The sequence below is a fragment of the Gavia stellata genome, chromosome 9, assembly GCF_030936135.1.
Source record: "Gavia stellata isolate bGavSte3 chromosome 9, bGavSte3.hap2, whole genome shotgun sequence".
Classification (NCBI taxonomy): Eukaryota; Metazoa; Chordata; class Aves; order Gaviiformes; family Gaviidae; genus Gavia; species Gavia stellata.
In genome coordinates, this window is record NC_082602.1 from 13,746,935 (window position 1) to 13,767,674 (window position 20,740).

Genomic DNA, 20,740 nt, shown 5'->3' on the forward strand with positions numbered 1-20,740 from the left:
CAGTGCTCGCGGTGCCTGACTCTGTAACCACATGTTACAAAAGGAAATAAATAAATTAAAAGAGGACACACAACAACCCAAAAAAATGAAAAAAATAAACCCAAAAAAGAAAGAAAAAAGCGCTTTTGGAAAAGAAAACTCCATATCCCAATGTCAGAGGAAGCTTTTCAGCTTTTTGAAGGTTATCTGCAAGGGGGAGATAAACACATTGGATTTGTGCTGTTGGTTTGCTTCCTTGTGATGTGGGAAACTGCTTGAAGATGCAAAGTAACAAACCGCAAAGAGGAGGGAAGGAGGCTTATGGGTGCTGCTCAGCATTAGCAAGGCAGATGCTTTTTCCCTAAGAAATTCCATGAATGAATGGAGAATTTGTTGAATAATGATCCCTATGCCAGGAAACTGATTAACCCAGAAAATGCATCATTTCTGCTCAGCTCCCTTATTGGGTAGCTTCCTGACACCACTGCATATTCATGTTTCAGCTCATCACAAACATCTTGCAAACAGCAGCCCTTCCCCACTCTTCCCCCTCCCTTTCTTTTCAGAATGCAACACCCCTTTTAAGGGTGGAAGATTTTCCTTGCTGATATTCATGGGTTCTGAGGGTGGACGAAAAAACAGCCAGCGAGCTCCCCGCCCATCAGCAGAGCTACTGTAGGTGGCTGCATACCTGCTGACTGCAAAGTACAATGCATTAGCTTAAACTAAGCTAATGATCACACTTCTATTTTGTATTCATGCCGTGGATAAGTTCTCTAGCAAAAGCTTAGTATTTTTTATGTTTTCCGTGGGGAATAACCTACCAAAGCACATGCATCTTCCAAACCCTATTATGGGAGAATGGGGAAAAGTCTTTCTCACATGACAGAGAAGCAACAAAAATGCACAAGCCCAATTACTCGTTCTGCTGCATGTCACATTTAATGCTAGTGGATTCTTTAGGGCTTGATCTTGGTGCCATGAGAAAGAAGCGTCTGCTTCAGAATCAGATGTCTCATGTTAATTGGGTATATGGAGAAGCAAATAATGTAAACATTTTTTGAGGAATGCTACATATTGCCACGAAGTGGAGTTGAAATAAAAGAACAGATACATACAATAACAGCATGAAATTCATCCAGCCAAGCCAACAGAAACCAGCAAAATGTTATGTCAGCATTGACCCTTTCATATCACAGTAAACTGCAAGGTTATTTTAACCTTAGTATTCAGTTTTGGAAAGCAAAAAGGAGGTTATTACAAAATTTAATTAAAATGTTCCCACAAAATTAAAAAAAAAATTACAGAAACAAGCATTTAAAAAAATACATTTCACCACTCTTACGAAAACTGAAACCTGAATACTGATCCATTGGGACAGTCATATTCAGCTACACAGAGCTCCGTTTCAATACTTTGGTAGTATGAAGGTTGGTGGAAATGAGAAGGGTTCTATCTGCAACACCACATTTGGGCCTCTTTCTCATATGAGAGTTTAAAGTAACTGTTAAGAAGTACTGATACACACTCCTCTCTCCATTACGGTCACAGTTTGACTACTTGAAAAGTGTTCTGCAACATTATTGTTGTTACCTTAGGGGTAAACTTGTACAAAATCTGCCCACAGACCACACCTTAATGAAAATGAATCTACAGCCTGAAAACTTTGCAAAAGTCCAAGTGAAAGTAGATGTCTATCCAAATAGTACTGTCTCCTTCTTCATTCACTGAGGACTCGTGCAACAGAAAGTGTGGAAATTAAGAAAGCTTAATAATAACAAAAAGTAAAAAGCAATTTAAGACAGTGTTGCTAAAGTGGGAAAGCAGGTTCTGGAAAAAACCCAAAACCAAACAGGATTATCTTGAACAGTCTCTTAAATTTATTCCTGAATGCACAAAGCAAGAGTCATACTGGTATGTTTATATCAATAATTATTTAAACCAAGAGGCATTCATATGTTCTCAGACATATTTCAAAACAAATAAACAGGTTAGAAATTCTCAATTATGTTTATATATGAAAGCATTTTGTATATAAATATTTAGTTGATAAGGCAGTATCTTGGGCCCTGAGATAACTATTGGATAGGGAGTAATTGTTCACTGTCAGATTGTAAGGCCACCATGATATTAAACAGCCGCTGCAGGTTCAAAATCCATCTGACTTAGGCCACAGACTCCAGCAGCCTACTTGGGAGAAAGCAAAATGCTCAGGACTTCAACATTTTTCTATTTGCATTCAGCTAACTAATGATAAGTTTGCCGTGGTGCAAAAACATTCTAAGCAATACACTTTGTGTATGTTCAGCTTGGGTCTGCAACTCCCATCATTTTATTTTAACAACACTAACCCACACTACAAACATGGAATCTAACAAAGTTGCCTTTGCTTACATAGCAAGGTAATTCCAGAGTTGTTTCCAGGAGTGTAAACTTTGGCACTCTTAAAACATTTACAATCGATAAAAGAAAAGCTTATAGCAGACACAACTACATCTTCAGCTTAATAGCACAAAACAACACAACTCTTTATGAGCCCAACAGTGACCTCTAGGAGTGCTGAGATGCATAGCTGTAGAGCAACGGGACCTGCCAGCTGCAGAATAATATTCCTTTCATCTCAGGAGAAAATTGATAGTGAAATAAAGATCTGCAGGTTAAGTTGATGGTTTATATCTCTCTCCATTATTGGGGTCATAGTTTTACCAACTCTTTTGCTGGGTTAGCTGGCAGAACCACTGAAAGATGCCATCCTGCCCTGCTGCTGTTCTCAGCCACTCTTCCCATCCTCGCAGACACGCAGCGCACTCAACTGGGGAACTGACATGGATCAAAGCTAAACTCCCCCCCTCCCCCGAGTTAGTTTTCAATCACATCAGTACCCGGCCCCAGATCACTTCATGGCTGCAATAACACTTGGACTGGTGTGAGAGAGAGGAAAACTGAAAATAGAAGCAAGAGCGATGACTTTTAACAGTGGCACCACTCACTGTGTATATGAAACTATGGCGTGATCAGCCATTGCTCAGTCATGTACCGCTCCTTACACTGTCTGCAATAAGCACTAAGCTAGAGGTAACTCTGAATTCACCTTTTGTCTAAAACCTGTTTACAATTTCTCAAAACAAACATGATGCGATTGCGGCAGCTATTTTGTAGCAATCTTGCCCTGACATAGAAGCATCTGTTCTATAGTTTTCACAACACTTTACGCTGGGGAAGAGTTATTACTTCTAGCCACCTCTCAGGTCTTGATTTTTTCTTGTTCCACAGGAGTGGAACAGCGGTGTTGATAGAAGGTAGTTCCGATGATCCAGCCCTGGTTACCCAGCCCCACCTACACTGGGAAAACACATCTGCATTTCCTAGAGTGACCTATGGAGTATGTCTGGAGGGGCCAACTTTCTCTGCCTACCATTATATAAGGGCCACCACATAAATCTTCATAATAGGAAAATTAGGAACCTTCCTCATCAGCATTCAGCTTGGGTCTAAACGGACCAAACATCTGATCCTGACTCACCTTGTAAACATGAAATGGTCAAAGTGAATAGTAGAGGAAAACAAAATACACCTTAAATGTGTAAAAAGGAAAGACAGAAAGCCAGACAAGAGCACAGGCAACATCTTAAAACCTTAGTTCAATTACGCAATGTGATTTATAGTTATTTTCGTGCAGAGATGTCTGTCCAAAGACATTCAGTTACACAATTTAGGAACGTGTTAATGGCATGCATTTCTCTAAAAGCAGTAATTTTAAAGCTGCCTTTCCTGAGTGTCTGCTACAGACAAACAGTTCATTTTTGAGAGAGAAGAAAGGAACAAGAAGAAAAAGAGAGAAAGAGGAAAGCAGAGACTTTATAATACTGAAAAAACTGTGCGGGAGCACCAACAGTCCTCAAATGTGGCCTAAAGACTGCATGGCCACATTGACAAGGTCAGCCTAATTCCCTTGTGCTAACAGACCTGAAAACTGATCCTCATTAGACAAAATCAGCCATTGACATAAACTAGGTGGAACCTGCTTTAGTGCCGCTTCCCGTTCCCAAACAGTATAGCTTGCATATCATGATAGATGAGGGAGAAGTGAGGCAAAAGTTTACTTTAATTGCCAGTGATCATCACAAGCAAGTATCAGATTTGGTACAGACTGGCCCACAGAACCAAAAATCTATTAACATATGCCCAAATACCCTCTTACAGCTCTGGAACATGCATAGCCTCGAGCAACTTTCACCTTTGCTGTCATCTGTAAGAAGTCCCATTTTCAGAAAGCCACAAATTCTTCACTTTCATATTCAACCACTTTATATCCTACCACTTCAGAAATTTCACTGGGGCAACTACTATAGCAAAGGTATAGCAGTTAACTGACAAAGTCAAGAGGTAGGTGTCAGGAGGCAAAGAATAATTCCCTGTGGCTTTGATTCAAAGGAAAGCAGCTGTGAGTGGTTCAGGTTGGTACTACTTCCCGTCACTACTATTCTCTAATACTGTACAGTTGGTTCTGATGCAGATAATTCAGAATGCTCTTTAAGCTGGGTATGTGGAATTTGCCAATGTAAAATGAAGTTTACAGCATGTTTGTCCTGTCCTTTATTAGCCTTTAAAGTGGTAAAGTCATTATGGTTTCTGGACTCTTCCTTTGCAGACAGTCTTGTTACTTGGCCTCTCTCCAAGCTATACTAAGAACTCACTCTCCACTCCCTTCCTATTTCTCACCATCCTCCTTGGAAAACCCACTGCCAGCTAGAGGAGACATTGACTGAGTAGGCTTTTTCTGAGCATCTGCTACCACATTTCCTCATTACACTCTAAAATTGTACTTTCTAGTATTCACTAAAGACATGGCACAGATGACTTGTCAAGTTAAACATCCTTCCTGTGCAGTAACAGCACACTATAAGGCCCCTGCCCTGTAACTTAAATGAATATAAAAGGATGTACACACCACCACCACCACCACACTCCCGCCCCCCGCCCCCCCCCCCCACCCCGAGTTAAAATAGATGACTACCATGCCTAAGAGCTAAATGCTGCTGGTAGCTTTTCTATCACCTAGCTGCTGCAGTACTGCATTTTCTGGAGATATATAAAGTTTTGTATATAAAACTCAGTGCTCTGAGCAAGCTGCTTTTCCAACACACAGTTCTGCCTCTCCATCGGAGACCTGAGGAATCTCCATTTTTTAGTCTATTCCATTGATACACTCTCAGACCAGTGGCAGCATCTCTCCTTGAAATCTACAGGCTTGTCCTATTCCCAACAGCTTAAAGGTGCCTTTCATGCTGTTTGGGTAGAATTCCCCTTCAAAATGCTTTGATGCAAATTTTGCCCTCAGGGACAAAGCCAGGGAAGATACTGTCAGTCAATGTCTTGCTATAACAAGCTGTCTGCTGAAGGTGGATCTTCACAGACCCTGCTGGCCTAGGGAATGAAGTCTAGCTTTTTTCACGTGTCAGAGCAAAGCACAATGATTAACGCAAGCACACCAAGCCAGGTTGTCTCTTTCAGATAAACAAGCTTAAATGACAATTCAAAAAGCTCAGAAATGCTTCTCCAAAAACTCGAAAAGGCCAGAAACTAAAAATGTCATTTTTGGCACTTCTCAGGACTATTCCGTTTCACAAACTTCCAAAGTGAGGAATCCACAAAAAGTAAAAGCTGTTCACAAGGCAAGTCTGTTAGCTGGATGAGAGCTCCTTACCCCAACAAAGGAAAATCTACATCCGCAGCACCATTACTTACAGATTCCTGCATGGGGTGGCTGAGAGGTTTGTCGAGAGCTGCCATGCTGCTCGGCATATCTGGGGGATGTGACAGCTGTGGTCCATGCATGAAGTCATTCATAGACGTACCACCGGGATTGCCATGCGGGAAGTCAAAATTGCCATGACCTTGGTAACTGTTGCCTAAAACAGAAACAGATGTGATACGAAAGGAATTATTTGTTTCCCAACATTGATCTCCCAGAGTATCTTGTAAAAGCTGTGTGGCATGGCATCCTCCCTGCACAGCACAGGGCAACTGCAACGCTGAATGTGACAACACTGTGCTCCCCACTGCTGGAGCGGGCTGGAGGAATAGGCAGGAAAAAACGGCACTCAGCTTTCAAATACTGGCTGCTGAAATAATTCATGTACATGTTGTAACTAATTGAAAACTGCTGACATTTTGAAACACTACTGTCAAGTCACCACATAAACTTAACCAAGTCGAGAAGTGAAAGGGATATTAAATTCTAGGGAATATTTGCAGCTGGAAGCATCTCAGTGCAACTGAGGCTGACTGCCCAAGTCCAAAATTATTTATAGGACATCTGTGTTATTTATGTCTATGCTTCCAGGCACTCAGTAAGATTGTAGCACTGCTTCAGTTTCTGATGAAGCTAATTGACAGAACTGTACCAGGAAGATGTCACAGGACCTGTTCATAGCACAGCATCTATTTTACCTCTTCATCTGCAGTATAAACAGGGAACTTCCATTAAGATAGCACAAAAGAGGCCTTCATGTCTAATTAGGGTTTGTGATGCAATTTTCCTTGCTCCCACAAAACCTAATAAAATTCATTTGACTGTCTGCAAATACAACATCATTTTTCCCCTCTTGGATCTATTCTTCTCATTTTCAGAGTTACAAACTGGCTGCCTGTAGCCTGTGTTTCAGCATGTGGATATGCACGCTCGTCATGAAAAACTAGTGAATTTATGAAATCCACCTAACTTCAGTCTGAAGCAATGTTCTCCAAAGCACCAAAATTTCACACCAATTCCAAATAAATGATCTGGATTTACCCACACACATCTACCATCTAGCAACAAGCCTGGAGTCCCCTGCTGATCTGTGAGACAAGTACTGTATGACCACTGTTGGTATGTTTTGATCCGTCCCACCTCAGCACAGCGATCTTCACTTGAATTCTAAAACAAGCATGTATCCCAATACAGGGATTTTACTCTCCGTATTTTTTTCTGTCCAGATCCCTCTGTTAACACTTCCAACAGAGATACCAACTCTGGTGGCTTATTTGCTATGAACAGCAAAAACTGAACTAAAGCCACTCAGCTACTTCATATAAGCAACTGAATTGGATGATACTGAGCTCTGAAATAATAGCATAGCTTTGGAGCTTGCAGAGAGAGCCTGCAGTTCATCAGCTGAAGTACAGCAGCTTTAAATGTTGAAGTCAAGAAGGGAGTTTGACAAACTGAAGTAGCTGCATCATTTGCTTTTTAGCACAGCTTCACAAGCAGAAGTTTAATCTCAGAGGAATAGAAGTCATTAGCCATGCAAGAGTATTTCTCAAAAAAGTCAGGACTTTGATCCATCATGTAAATACTGCAGAGCCTTACTAATTCTCATTTTGTTAATCTGCAAACTGGATGAGTCTCAGAATATAGCTAGTCTTGCCTTGCTTCTCGGGAAAGATTTAATAGCAAGGAGCTGGAATAAGGTCTTGCATTACTGAGTACTTGTTATATTTGCAAATTAAACTTCAGTATGCTTACTGTCAAACCCAAATAAACAAACATAAACCACAGTAGTAATACTACTACTACTTTGCTCTAGAGTACTGTTCATCGGAGGACATTATCTAATTCTAAACACTAAGTTTCAGTGCACATATTGATGGAGAACGAAGATGCAAAGCAGTATGCCCAGGGAGTTACAGCCATGCAGCAGCACGCCCTCCTCTGTGGCAAGAGTTGTGGCCCATGCTGAGGGACAGACCTATAAAGACATTTAGGATAATCTGGTGCTCTGCATTGTTATGCCTATTGCAGGGGAAATAGGAGGGGCATGGGTTTCACCTGCCATCGATGAGTCAGGGCTCTGAGAAGCAATGACTACCTCTGCTACAGGATCCACAGGGGAAGGCAGGGAAATAACAGTCTAGGCAGCAATCATTACACAAACCCTAAACCCCACTTTATGTGACTACTCTGTCCATTCTTGATTATGAGCTAGAAAGATGATGAAGAATAGATGGCTCTGTTCTCACGCTCTGACTGTACTTCACTCCTACTAAACGACTGAAAAATTTGTGATTCAGTGCTCTTGGCTTTGTTATAGTAATCATTCATCTGTTTGAAAACCTAAAAAGTTTTATCATCTGTCATCAGTTTTGCAGTCATTGGAGCAAATTAACCATATTTTGCACCCAATCTATATTTTTCTTCAAATGCCTGCAAAAAGCACATGTATCACCTTGTAATCAATTTGGGGATTCTGATGGTGTGAACAGTTGGTCTTTTCCCAGAGCTGAACTGAGTCATCATATTACTTGCAAAAGAAGCAGTCTCTGGTTTCATATTTTCAGAATTGTCACTGTAACTGAGTTATTCACAATATACCAGTCATTTGAAAACATATCTCCACTGCCTGTATTTGGTTCCCTGTTTCTCAGTCTGGCAGCACATGGGTAGAGGAACTCAAAAATAATTTTCTAATGCAAAGGTGTTTGCAAAGCAGTTAAAAGCTCTTTAAAAGTCATCCACTTTCTGGGTGGCCTACCAAATGTCACCCATCTGGCCACAAGTTAAACTTAGTGGCCTGAGTAGCAGGGTGAATGGGTCAGGTTCTCTACTTTGTAACTTCTGTAGCACTAGGAGCCTTCACTTGAATGAGAGTGGAACAGAAGGAAAATGGACAGAAAAAATGAGGAAGGCCATGAATATACAAGGTAACATACAATGTTTGTTGATTCAGGGAGGGCTGCATGGCAATAAATATGCCAAGCACCAAATTTCCTTACTAAAATATGTTTTTTTCTAAACAGATGAATCTTAAATGAAAAGTCTGATGCAGAATTTCAGAATTGCAGCCATATAATTGGCTTTCCTTATACATCTCTCTGAAAAGATGCACTGACATACCTGAATCACAAAGCTGACTGAACCACTGACTTCTAGAGTGACCACCTGGGTGCACAAAGCTGTAAAACTAACCTTGGTTACCATATTCAGTGGAGTTGTTGCCTCCTGGAGGAGGGGGTAGGGATGGGTAAGGTGACGGGCCAGGACCCAAAGCTGCAATCATCTCCATCACATTTGGCATGATCATCTGGCTTGGACTCATGGTCTTAAATCTTTTTGAGGGAATGCCATCTGGGTCATCTTTGATGTGAATATCTGACTTTATAGGGACCGGCCTCCAACTGCAAGTTGGATCAATGGTAACTTCTTCAAACTCTGAGCTGTAAAATAATGTGAAAATTTTAGCTCATTAATTGATTTATTTTTTTTGATCAGTTCTGCTGAAGTTTCCATAAGAACCAGCATGGTAGCAAATGTTCTGAAATGCTCGAGTACAATACAACCTTTCACTCCTCAAGCGTGTGCCGAAAGCAAGTTTTAAAAAAGGCAACTGTGAGAACACATTTCTGTGTTTATCCACACAACGAAATCCAAACATATCTATGTGGTCTGCCACATATGAATCAGAGGGACTACTTGTAAATATGAGAAAGCGTTTAATCCTCCATTCTCACTCTTCCCTCTGCTTCATTGCTGAGGCTGCCATCAAGAGATAACCCAAACAAGATCTATTAAGTAGATGGAAACTGATTCACTGTATCACTAGCTCCACCAAGGAGCCATGAAATAGAATATTCAAGTTCAATCACTAAGACCTACTTTGGCATGACTATCTCAGTACTCATTAACATATCTCCTAGTTGCTTGGTCTTGGATATCGGAAAAGAGTAAGTTCACTTACTTTTGTATAGCGTTCAGAATACCCCACATATACTGGTCAACCTCCAAGCCCTCCAGCAGAGCAGTTTTACTAGAAAGGAAGAAAAGACCCAAACCTCATGTTAGAATATCTGCTACACACATGTAAAAGAAGGATGGAAGAAGGGTAAGGCTGGGATCCACCAACTTACTATCTGTAACACATAATTTAGGAATTATTTGGGGGAAAACAGTTTTAGTTCTACATCTGTATTACCAGGATAATAATATTCTACATCAAATAAATGAGATAAGGATACATCTACTTGTGTGTGTCCACAAGCTGTTCATATCCTTTAAATAATTTTTTTAGTGAAGTATATTGTGAATTTAAAGGCTTTCCAAACATAGCAGATCTCTCCTGTGAACATCAGCTAGCACTATTTTTTTTCGAATTGGATCTTTCTTTTTTTTGAGCTACACAGGAATATGGCTTCAAAGTAACTATGTATTATAGCTATTTTACTTAAGATCAGCACAGATGGGGACAGAACAAAACAAAAACGGACATTATTTAGTTAAGTAGGAACTTAGATCTGAATGCAGGCGGTCATACTCAGAAAAACAGAACAAAAATTTTGGCCTGGATGTATGAGTACATAAATTAAGAAGCAAGACATCCAATTCTTGTGATACTCTTAGCTGAACTTAGAAGATAGGAAAGATTCAGATAGTTCAGAGAACACACCTGCACTTTAGGATACATATCAATCATGGATAATCATCGAAACAAGCTCATCTCAAGCCTGCAATGTCCACAGAAGCAGACAGAATGGACAATCTCCACTCCTGTTTATACCTAACATTGGCTGGCGCAGCAGGGATTGAACTGGAGACTGGCAGAGATAAAGTACAAGCTGCTACAGCTACAGCTGCTTGAGCTAAAGAGCCCTGGCTCCTCAGCTGAGGCTGGAGCAAACTCGTAACGCTATGGACTGAGCACAGTAGGTTACAGACACTGAACTGGCCTGCAGACATTCTGCAATTCTTTCTGCCCAGTTAAACCTAAGAATGGGCAGTCTGTAGCTGCTTCAAAGCTTTTTATTCCATTTCTTCTGCAGCATACTAGCTCTCTGGTCAAAACGTAAGGTTGAAAGTATGCCAAGGTATCCCTCTTTTCCTTTAAGCAATCACTCCAAACTTTTGCTGCTCTGAAATCTTTTACCTTTTTTAAAATCAGCCTTATTCTGGACTAGAGTCCTTCCTGCTTTCTGCTCTCACTTTAATTTGCACTTGATGTTGACTTTGGGCTTGGAGGATCCAACTTCATTTCCTACCTAATTACTGAGAAATGTTGCAGTCTCCAAAATTCCTCCTCTCCTTGAACATTGCCATTACCTGCATATCTATATGACTCAAAGCACAGTACCCGAGACAGTTATTTGGCATCCTTACTTAATGCTCAGCTGGATGCTGAACACTTCAGTATCTACATATTTGAAGTTCAGTAATTTGGGCATTACAACATTAAAATTATACAAAAGTAACTGTAGAATAGACTTTCTGTTCTCTTGTCATGCCATGCTGTTGTCTGCTAGTTGCTTACACTTCACAATCTATGGGAAGACAAACTCCCAGTTCATTTGTTTATGTAGATATCTGTCTTATCAATGTAAAATTTGAGCTTCTTTTGAACTCTACACAACCCATTGATAGCCGGTACTGAGAGCTCACAGATTATGTATTTTGTGAGGAAAATATCTCTTGTTATCTGCTCTTAAATTTCTAATAATCCAGGGTGTTCCCTCAATTTATGAAATATCGCAAGAATTCCTTATTGGACTTAATGCTATTAGGTAAATGTAATATATACACCTTATTTCCTAGCGCTTCCTTTTTCTCCCCTCCATGACCTTAAATACGACCTGAATTTGGTCAAATGGTGTACAACTGCATTTCATGTAGTATGGTTGCACTTACTTGCATACCGGACACCTCCAAGTTCCTCTTTCACAGTTCAGTTGCAAGTAAGATTCCAGATCAAAGCACTAGGTATCAGAAAGAAACAAAGAAGAAAAAAAAAAAGAAAAAAAAAGAGGAAATCAAGGGAAAATACTGTATTAACTGAATCAGTTGGACAAAAGTAAAACTGCCATGAAAAAAAGCCTACTAGCATTGAAAACTAAACCAAATAGCTTACTTTTTCCCTCTACGTTAAACATAGAGAGAGAGTTAATTACTTAGGTCAATAGACACAAAGAAATCCCATTTCATTAGTCTCTCTCATACATTAACCATGCTAAAGGTACTGCAACAACACATGGCTGAGGGAATACTGCCAGGCCACTGGCAGCTACTCACTTGTACATGCTTGCAATCGTGACCCCTTGCTGGGAGCTGAATCCGCCGGAATGTGATCGGACACTTCAGAGACACTTTAATAGCAGTTTGCTCTACTCCATCTTCCCCATTTAATGTCGCGTTACCAGACGAAGCTGCTACGCTACTGAAGTTCCTCTTTACTGTTTAGGAAGAAGGAATGTGTACGTATGAGAAAACACAAGTGTACTGTAAACTCTGATGTAGAAATCGGAAAGACCAACACCTTTAAGGGACAATTTAACGAAAAATTTATCCACATAGGTGTAGTCTGTGTATTTTAGAACATTCTCCAGAACAGACAAACCATCACACATGTGTGTATCAGCTATACCCTCAACCAAATAAAGTGCCATACAAGGACTTCAAGCAGCCCTAAATGAATAATCTTTCTACATGGGGCTTTTAGGTAAGTCAAAAACACGTATGGGGGAAAAACCAGAGAGATTCTCCCGGAATGGGAGAGTTCTCGTTGGGAACTAAGCTTGTGTCCTTGGTACTTTGTTACCCCCATCCAAATAGCCCTCAACATTTGAGGATACCGAGGATTTAATCTACGCACATGATTTTCTGCAAATTCCTGACAAACACAGCTTAAGGTTTTCAATAAGCAAGTAAATCTTGTGTAGAAAATAGCTTATCACAACTGAACATAGGAATTCTGGAAAGTCATCACCCACACAAAATGAAAACTCACTCTTAGTGATACAATGTTCTGCTGGGAGGAGGCGTTTCTTTAGTAGACCTTGAAGTACGGAGCGAACTGATGGCCGGTGTACTAACTGCAACACGAACAAGTGTGACTGAAAGAAAACGCATTTTGTTACCAAGAGAACCAAACACACACGGTAAATACACTGCTGAACAGAGCTGCATTCTTCCCTTGGACACGTGGCTTCCATAAAGGCCTGATGCTTAAATACGAAAGCTGGTTCTGCTCTGCTGCACACATGCGCTCCCTTAGGAATATTCTGCTCACTGCGCAGTACGTTGTTCCGTGCTCCAAGAGCATGATGTATACAAGGGCTTTAAAAAAAGCAAATATTTTCTGCATTTTCTCCCTCCTTAATATTCAGAATACACAGGGCTGATGTATTCATCTCTGACACCAGGGTTTACTTTTAAAACCCTGGATTTTTTGACACAGTTTAGCCTACCCGCCTGCCCTCAGACTACATTGGAAGTCGCAAAAACGATTTGCTACTGATGTGTCGGGAACCATCTGAATCTTCCCCAACACAGAGCTCGTTGTGGATTCACAGGATGCTGCCCCCGCTCTTGGCCAACAGATAAATGACATTATGCAGAGAAACATCAGCGTGAAGTAAAGCAAAATGGGTGGATGGCTTCTTGTCAACGTGCCTCACACTGTGACCTTGGGAGAGGTAGCAGCTTGCTTTCTTGTCAGTGACAACAGAACAGTCAAAAGCTCAGACTGTAGGTGTGCAACAGTCTGCATTAAAAATATAGTACTCATCCCCGAGAGTGACTAAAGCATGGAAAAGGAGAAAGGGGAAAGTTGCATGGTCTAGACTGCATCATAGAATATGAGTTTTTCATCTGAAAAGCTATTTGAAAAATCATCCCCACCACCAATGATTATGGTGTTGAAGTTCTCATGTTAAACCAAACATAATTTCATACCCTAAGTAAATGAAGTTAGTACCGGACAACAGCCTGCATCACAATAATCTGCTTCTACATTAATACACTTCATCTGCCTTGTTACACAGGCACACGCTAAACAGGTAGGAGATCAAACTCCCTTCCTCCCCTAGACCACAAGCCTTTTCAGAGACATCGGAAGGACACCACTACATTCCGCAATAATTCAGCAGCAAAAATTTCCATATTAGCACACTAACTGTGTCAACATCATCAAACAAGCACCTTACCAGAAAAACGCATATGAAAATATGAGAGTAAGGCTCTTTCAGCTAAGGCAACATTTGCAAACTGTACTGAACAGCAAAGTCAGCATCAGCAGCTACAACCGTGAGCTCAGTGTACTTACACAACAACATGCTGTGACTGTAATTTGAATCGTGTTTCTTCCTGGCTGGCAGACGTGCTTTAGGTGCAGAGGTTTATGAGATGTCTTGTTGTCGCCACGTTCGATGGTAAGTGGGGTTGCATTAACACTGACCTGGACTGAAGCTGGCCAGTTTGTGTTCATTTGTCTGTCTTCATGGTGATAGCACTTGAACTGTAATTCCAAGTCAGACCTGTACAATAACCAATAAATCTTCCTTTAGCTTTGCTTTCACATTGCAGAGGGAGGTCATTTTGATTCTAGGAATGCCTTTTCTTTATCAATCAGATTATTTTTCTAGAAATATTGCCAGTAAAGGATGTAACATACTTCCTTCATAAAAGCCCTTAACAGAAGCAAGTCATGATGAATTAATGATGCAAGCATGACACAAAGTTGTTAGTATTTTACACTTAAAAAGGACTTTCCAAGGGAACACCTCAAACCACTTTGCAAAACTAAACTATGGAATGATCCTGCAGAAAGAAAAATGGGTAGGTCCTTCCTGTGTGTTTAGAGTTCAGAACAAGAAAGTGACACGCTGCAGTGGGTTGTGCTGGAGGACTGCAGATTCTTCACTTCTTCAGAGCATTTAAAAGAGCATTTGAATGAACGCTTGTCAGACAAAATACAAGTACAGCTAATCCTGCTTTGGAACACGTAAATCAACTAAGATAAAATGATGCCTGTATCTCACCCTCTGCGTTTCTGTGATTCCAAATTAACACAGCTGTGGATTAAATCTAACCACTTTAGACCTTCCTTCAGAGCATGAATTCCACCGACCTCTCCAATAGTAACTTCCACACACTCTTCACCTTCTCAAAAATAAGTTTTATAACACCTCCAAAAAAGGAAGAGGCTGAGATTAAGTTAATCACAAATTAAGTGGGTAGAGACTATGACTTCAGGTTCATACATGGATGTTAAGCTTGTGTTAGGAATGAGTAATCTGAACAAGAAATCTAAAAGAACATGAAGACCTGAACTGAAATGTCAGGATTCTACTGTTCATGACAGCAAAAGACAGCTGAATGTTTATCTTTTACGCTTAAAAATCTAGGTGGTCATTTCTTCATCTTTCCTGAAGGAAGATATCTTTGTAAGATCCATGAGGAACAGACCATTCAGGAGACCATCACCTTAACTGCCATTTTGCTTATCCAAAACCAGAGATTTCGATTCTGACTTAACATCGTCTTTTCTGGATTTCAAAACATCAAGATTTAGCACTGGATAAAAACATGACTTTTTTTAAAAAGAAAGGTATAGAATACAAATTACCTGACCTTTCAACATAATCCATCTATATTAAGTCTTTCCAGGCTTTTTTTGAATATTTTATTAACAATTTTTTGAAAGCTCTCTCTGCAAGATGTACTGGCGATTCTCACTTCATAAGAACACACTGCAGTCACGCAGACCCAGAGGGAAGCAAGGCTCGGGACTTCTGATATAAAAACCAAGAAGATTAAGTGCGTTCCTGAGGACTCTGAGTAGGCCTGCTGAACGTCACAGAGTGGTGACAGAGCTCAGAAGATCCTCATGTTCTTAGCACGCAGTGTCTCCACCATGGGATGCTATTAATAACTAAGCAGTGCCAAGACTGAACCAGCTTCAAGGCAACATTTTCCCTGCCTTCAACCTTTCGCCTTCTCGTAACCATGAAAAGTTCCCAGCGAGTAGAAAAACAGTTGCATTGCTATTCATTATGTGTGCACATGTGAGAAGTTTTGCTGAATATTTTAACTGGCAGACAAATATTAAGAATTGGCTCGATTCCACCATTCTCTATAAAACCAAAATCCATCCACACATGTGACTAATTCATTTTTCTGGAATCCATCCAGCCCTGAGTTAAATGTGAAATGACTTCATTACAGGACCATCCGTTCTCCCCACTATTAACAAGCTTTTCAAAACAGCAGACCTGAACACAGTTTACCTATGAGTCTTCATTAAAGTAAGTTTAAATAAAGGCTATGTGTTTGGTGAGCTAAGGAAGAAAGAAAGAACAGATATTAAGAAACAGCCTCATGCCTCAGTGCAGCACTATAAATCTACTGAATGAGCCAGCACAATCCCCAGTAGTGATTACTTATTAATAAGAACTGGCAAATAACTGCCAAAACTCCCTCTGCTGCGAGTACTCCACGATAATGAAATGCAAGTAAGCAATAACTGACCTCAAAGTTAGGTGTTAATTATTGGATGTGGTCTGCCTGCAATCTCTCTCCCTTCCAACCCCCAGGCTACCTCAGGCTAGGGAGGCACCACGGCAGCAAGGACTCTGGCATCCCGCATCAAGCCTCAGCTTTAGAGCTAGAGTCTGTCCTGGGGCAGGGAACCGAGTCCACCTCTCTGCCCACCTTACGCCCTCCACACCATGAGAATAGAAGTCTCAAGTGGATTCCAGTGAATGGGAAGAAGATCCTCAAAGAGAAAAGAGCTGAAGCTGTAAGTTATCACTCCCACTAAGGTCAGGGGGTATGTGGTCCAGGCTCAGGAAGAAACTGAAAGTGAGGCAGGCATAACGAAAAATGTGCTTAAGATGCTGCATTTTACCATCTCAGCTGCTACACCTGTGAAACAACCTCCATACAAGATCCTGAGCAACTAACCAGCCTTCACAGTGCACAGAGACAGGCTCAAACAATGTAATCAGCAGCCAGGATAAACACTGAGATGCTTTCTGAGAAAAACAGAATGAGGAGAAAAAATTATTCCATGGTATTTGCAAATATACAAACAAAAAAAATTAAGGCTCTGTCATTTGATCTAAAGCCCTTCCATGAGCATGGTGGAATCGGGACATAACCTGGAATCACTTATGCGGATCTACATTAAATGCAGAAAAGTATCACCTAGGAAAACTACTCCTCTGTGCTGGGAAGTAGTACTCAATGTAAGTGAAAACCAGAAGCCTTTGTATGTCAAAAGCTATGCTTCAATATTTCTGACCTGTCCTTACTTGTGGAGTCATAGGAGAGGGGGAATTTAGGAAGTTAGTTTCTAAAGTTTGGAGAATTTAAGCACTTGTCTTTCCAAATGATTTTACCAAGCCTCTGAATCAGGTCCTTCATTAGTGTGTTATTTTTCATTATCAGCTACTATGCAGCACTTAATTTAAGCATAAACTGTAACAGCCCTGCATAGTTACTCCTGCAACTAACATTTCACAAAGCGCCTAGGACTTCAGAGTCTCCCAAATGGAAGTTTGTACTGGTATCAGTTGTGCACGTCCCACACCCGTTCCAGCCAGAGCAGAAAGGATGGAACAGTTGCAGTGATTTTTCAAACACTGTATGCCATACGCTATTGGCAAGGAGATGCCACACAGATCAGGAAGCATTTTAGAACATGTTGTCTCTGGAAAGTGACAGGTGAGAGTATCTGTGAGTTTAAACGGCATTTTCTCTACCTAGGCCACAATTTTTAAAGTGAAATTCATGGCAAACCTATATGAAGTTCATGTGGCCTGCCACTCCTCCATCACTGGGTCCAAGACTTCCTCGCAGCAAGGCTGAGCTTACCTCCACATCAGCGTCTGATGAACAGTTGGCCGTAAGTGAAAGACATGGTTACTGACTGCCAGGTTGTGTTCCAGCCGGAAGGGCTCCAGTACAACACCATCTCTCACGGGAAACGTCAGACGCAGCTCATCATTGTGGTTGGCTGGGATCGAAGAGGGAGAGAAAGCGTGAACTTTCCCTTTAGCATCTGCAGTGCAATAATAATGTGTATATTTATACAGAATAGTAACAAATGGCACAGCGATCTGCTACTGGGTCTAACTTAGCAGGTTCATACACACAAAAAAGAAAATCACAACTACATCACCTAACTAATAAAAGTGACAGGGCTCAAACTGATAGCGATGGCAAACAAAAGTCTTCTATTCTCCCACACTTAACATGAGGACTTTAACATTCCGGCCACAAACAGAAACCAGGCATGGCAAGAATTCCTGGTTTTTATTACTGGATAGGTTCTGTGTCCAGAATTACTCTGTTGGCAGAAGACTGACAACAAATCTCTTAATTATGGCAAACTGTGATAATGCTTATTTTCCCTGCTTTGAACTGGGATTACCATTACCCAATCAGTTCCAACAGTTTCATCAGCTGAAACTATCCAATGACCAAAGACATTGGTATTCAATTACCATCTGATCTCATAAAACAAGGTTATGTGGTAACTTACAGCTAACCTATGAAGTCCAAATGTCTTTAAATGCTGTGGTTTTGCCCAATACTGCAGGCCACCTTCTTCTGCTTAATTTTTCAGCTACCCTGAATTCCAAACACCAGTTGCAAAGTGTGCTAATGCAGCAGCAGTTATTTTACAGAAAACGTAAAGGTTTTCCCAGTTCCCTAGTAAATGATATCTCCTACTGTTCATCAGTCACTTCAAAACCTCAAATATCTTGTGCTAGTATACAGCCAGAGAGATCTTGGTATTCCTGCTCTGTTCGCAGCCAAATGTAGCTGTGATGTTGAGTGGCTTTGAAAGGAATATATATCAATTTTTGGCATAGTGCTGAATATTCTTAAGAAGCCTGTATGGATGACAACAGAGAAACTGCTATAAATATTCACATTTTACGCTGTTCTGCAGTGATGTTCAATAAATGGTTTTGCCCTTGAACAAAACAGACCACAATGAAAGTTCATACAATAAACAAGCTTACCAAGCACACATAATGCAACCCAAAATCAACTGTTTTATCCTCAGGAAGCGTATCAAAGGAATACTTCAGGAGTAAAATCCTTACATGTTTAACCTGGAAGAACTTTTCTGATACTCTCTTTTAGGAGGGGATAGCAATCTTTCTCTTTTCCGTCCACTGGCTCTAGTGAGCCTGCACTGTGCATGGCACCTATCACAACTTAGCAATCCAAGCCTCTCCCAGAGCAGCAATCAGAGCTAGTTTTCAGACTCTGAAATGTATGTGGCAGAGAACAGAGGGATAATAAATGACTGTGGGGGCATTCTGTTTGCTACTCACTTGGAGGTGGTGGTAAAGCATTGATATTTGGTTTAATGTCAGGTGGGAATGGTGGTTTGACATCCTGGTTAGGTGACAGGTATGGAGGAATATTGCTCCCTGGAGTCATAGGTGGCGTAGGATTTCCTGGAACAGGTGAATGAGGGTAATTTGCCACAGGTACAGGCCTTGATGGCTAGAAAATAAATAACATCGCATTGTTATTGCAGTCTGAAAATAAGAATAATAAGCCTTGTGAACTGTACTGCTATCAAATACCAAAGAATACAAACAAGGTAGGGAGGGCCCTCTGTCTCCGGAAGGACAAGAAACCACAGGACATCTCATGAGGCCTTCGGGGAAGAGGCAGACTAGGAGAGCAAAGCAGGAACTGAAACCAGCAGACCAACCGGCTTAATTCAGGCAATGACCAGATACAAGCAAGGCTGCCAAGAGGCTTACTGCGTTCCTCTGAATGCTCTCTTTCCAAAACCAACCAGCCATTCGCTTCATTTTTTCCACACCACCCCAACCCACCCAGCCCTTTGTATCTCTTTGGCTTCCTCCCAAAATAGCCCCAGTGCACAAAAGCCTACATGAAAAACAAAATCCAAAGACACACAATTAGAATGTCTGTCCCCCTTTTACTTCCATCTATCCTTTCTTCCAGCCCTGTCCAACTCATCTGCTCAGAATGAAAGCTCTGGGGGTCAGGGGACGTCTTTTATTCTGTGTACCTACAATTTGATTCTGTTCTTAGTTTGCTGCTGAATAAGACAAACTAAGAGAAAAAGGATAGTTAAGTATAAATAGTAGCTATAGTATTAAAACACCATTGGTTTTGTTTCTTGTAATTAAGGGGATGGTTGCAGTTAACAGAATAAACTAGTAACAATGACGCAAAGGAACCTGACATTAAACAAAACTGCAGTTGCATGGCAGTCTCTTGTAATAGCTCGTGTACCATAAGCACATACACATGAGAGTGTCAGAAGATGAAAATCTTTACAGACAGCCAAAGTATCAGGACTTCAGATCTGATTCTGCACTGCTAGCCTAGGATACTCTAAAGTACATGAGAGCTGCATTCTGAAACGTTAAGCACTTACATTTCCAACCATCTTTTCTTTCTTTCTTTCTTCACATACAGTTACTGTCCCCACAATCACTACAATATAAAGGTTCAGGTCCTGTCTGTGGCAAGCTGGAATTTTTCCCCCAGCCAGGATAATCTCCCTTCTTAACAAGGTCTCTTATTTTCTGTTTCTAGAATGGTTGATATTTGAATACAAAATAGGGGATGCATTGGAAAGACGACAGATTCCCTGTTAGAACTATCCTGTAAACAAAAAACTTAAACCCCATCTAAAATAAACACATGTAAAATGTATTAAAAAATCTGTCACTTAAAAACTTCACAGAGATCTTCTGCTGTTATTTTAGCATAAGCGACTGCACTGGAATTACAGTAGTTGAGGATCTGTCTCCTCCTTGTATTCTTCCTGGCAGTGTACTGCAAAAGCTTCCACGATGCAACAGGCATTCCTTCGGGTACCACAGTGGACAGCTTGGTTGCACGTAGAACAGATGCTCTATAGCAAAGGATTTTTTCTTCCTCTTTTTTCAATGGTGTTTTCTGTGTGAATCACACCAGAACAATTCCAGTTCAAGACCAATGTGCATCTTG

At 40.8% G+C, this 20,740-nt stretch overlaps 1 protein-coding gene across 1 annotated transcript in view; it reads right to left on the bottom strand.

Moving 5' to 3' along the window:
* ZMIZ1 (zinc finger MIZ-type containing 1) overlaps nt 1-20,740 on the bottom strand; it is a 159,031-nt gene that overhangs the window by 4,670 nt on the left and 133,621 nt on the right. Inside the window, exons 10-18 of the mRNA XM_059821143.1 lie at nt 19,075-19,249; nt 17,600-17,741; nt 14,049-14,259; nt 12,732-12,837; nt 12,017-12,177; nt 11,636-11,703; nt 9,699-9,767; nt 8,930-9,177; nt 5,728-5,891 (exon numbers count right to left, since the gene is read on the bottom strand). Coding sequence (XP_059677126.1) covers nt 5,728-5,891; nt 8,930-9,177; nt 9,699-9,767; nt 11,636-11,703; nt 12,017-12,177; nt 12,732-12,837; nt 14,049-14,259; nt 17,600-17,741; nt 19,075-19,249 — 1,344 coding nt within the window. The remainder of the gene's footprint in view (nt 1-5,727; nt 5,892-8,929; nt 9,178-9,698; nt 9,768-11,635; nt 11,704-12,016; nt 12,178-12,731; nt 12,838-14,048; nt 14,260-17,599; nt 17,742-19,074; nt 19,250-20,740) is intronic.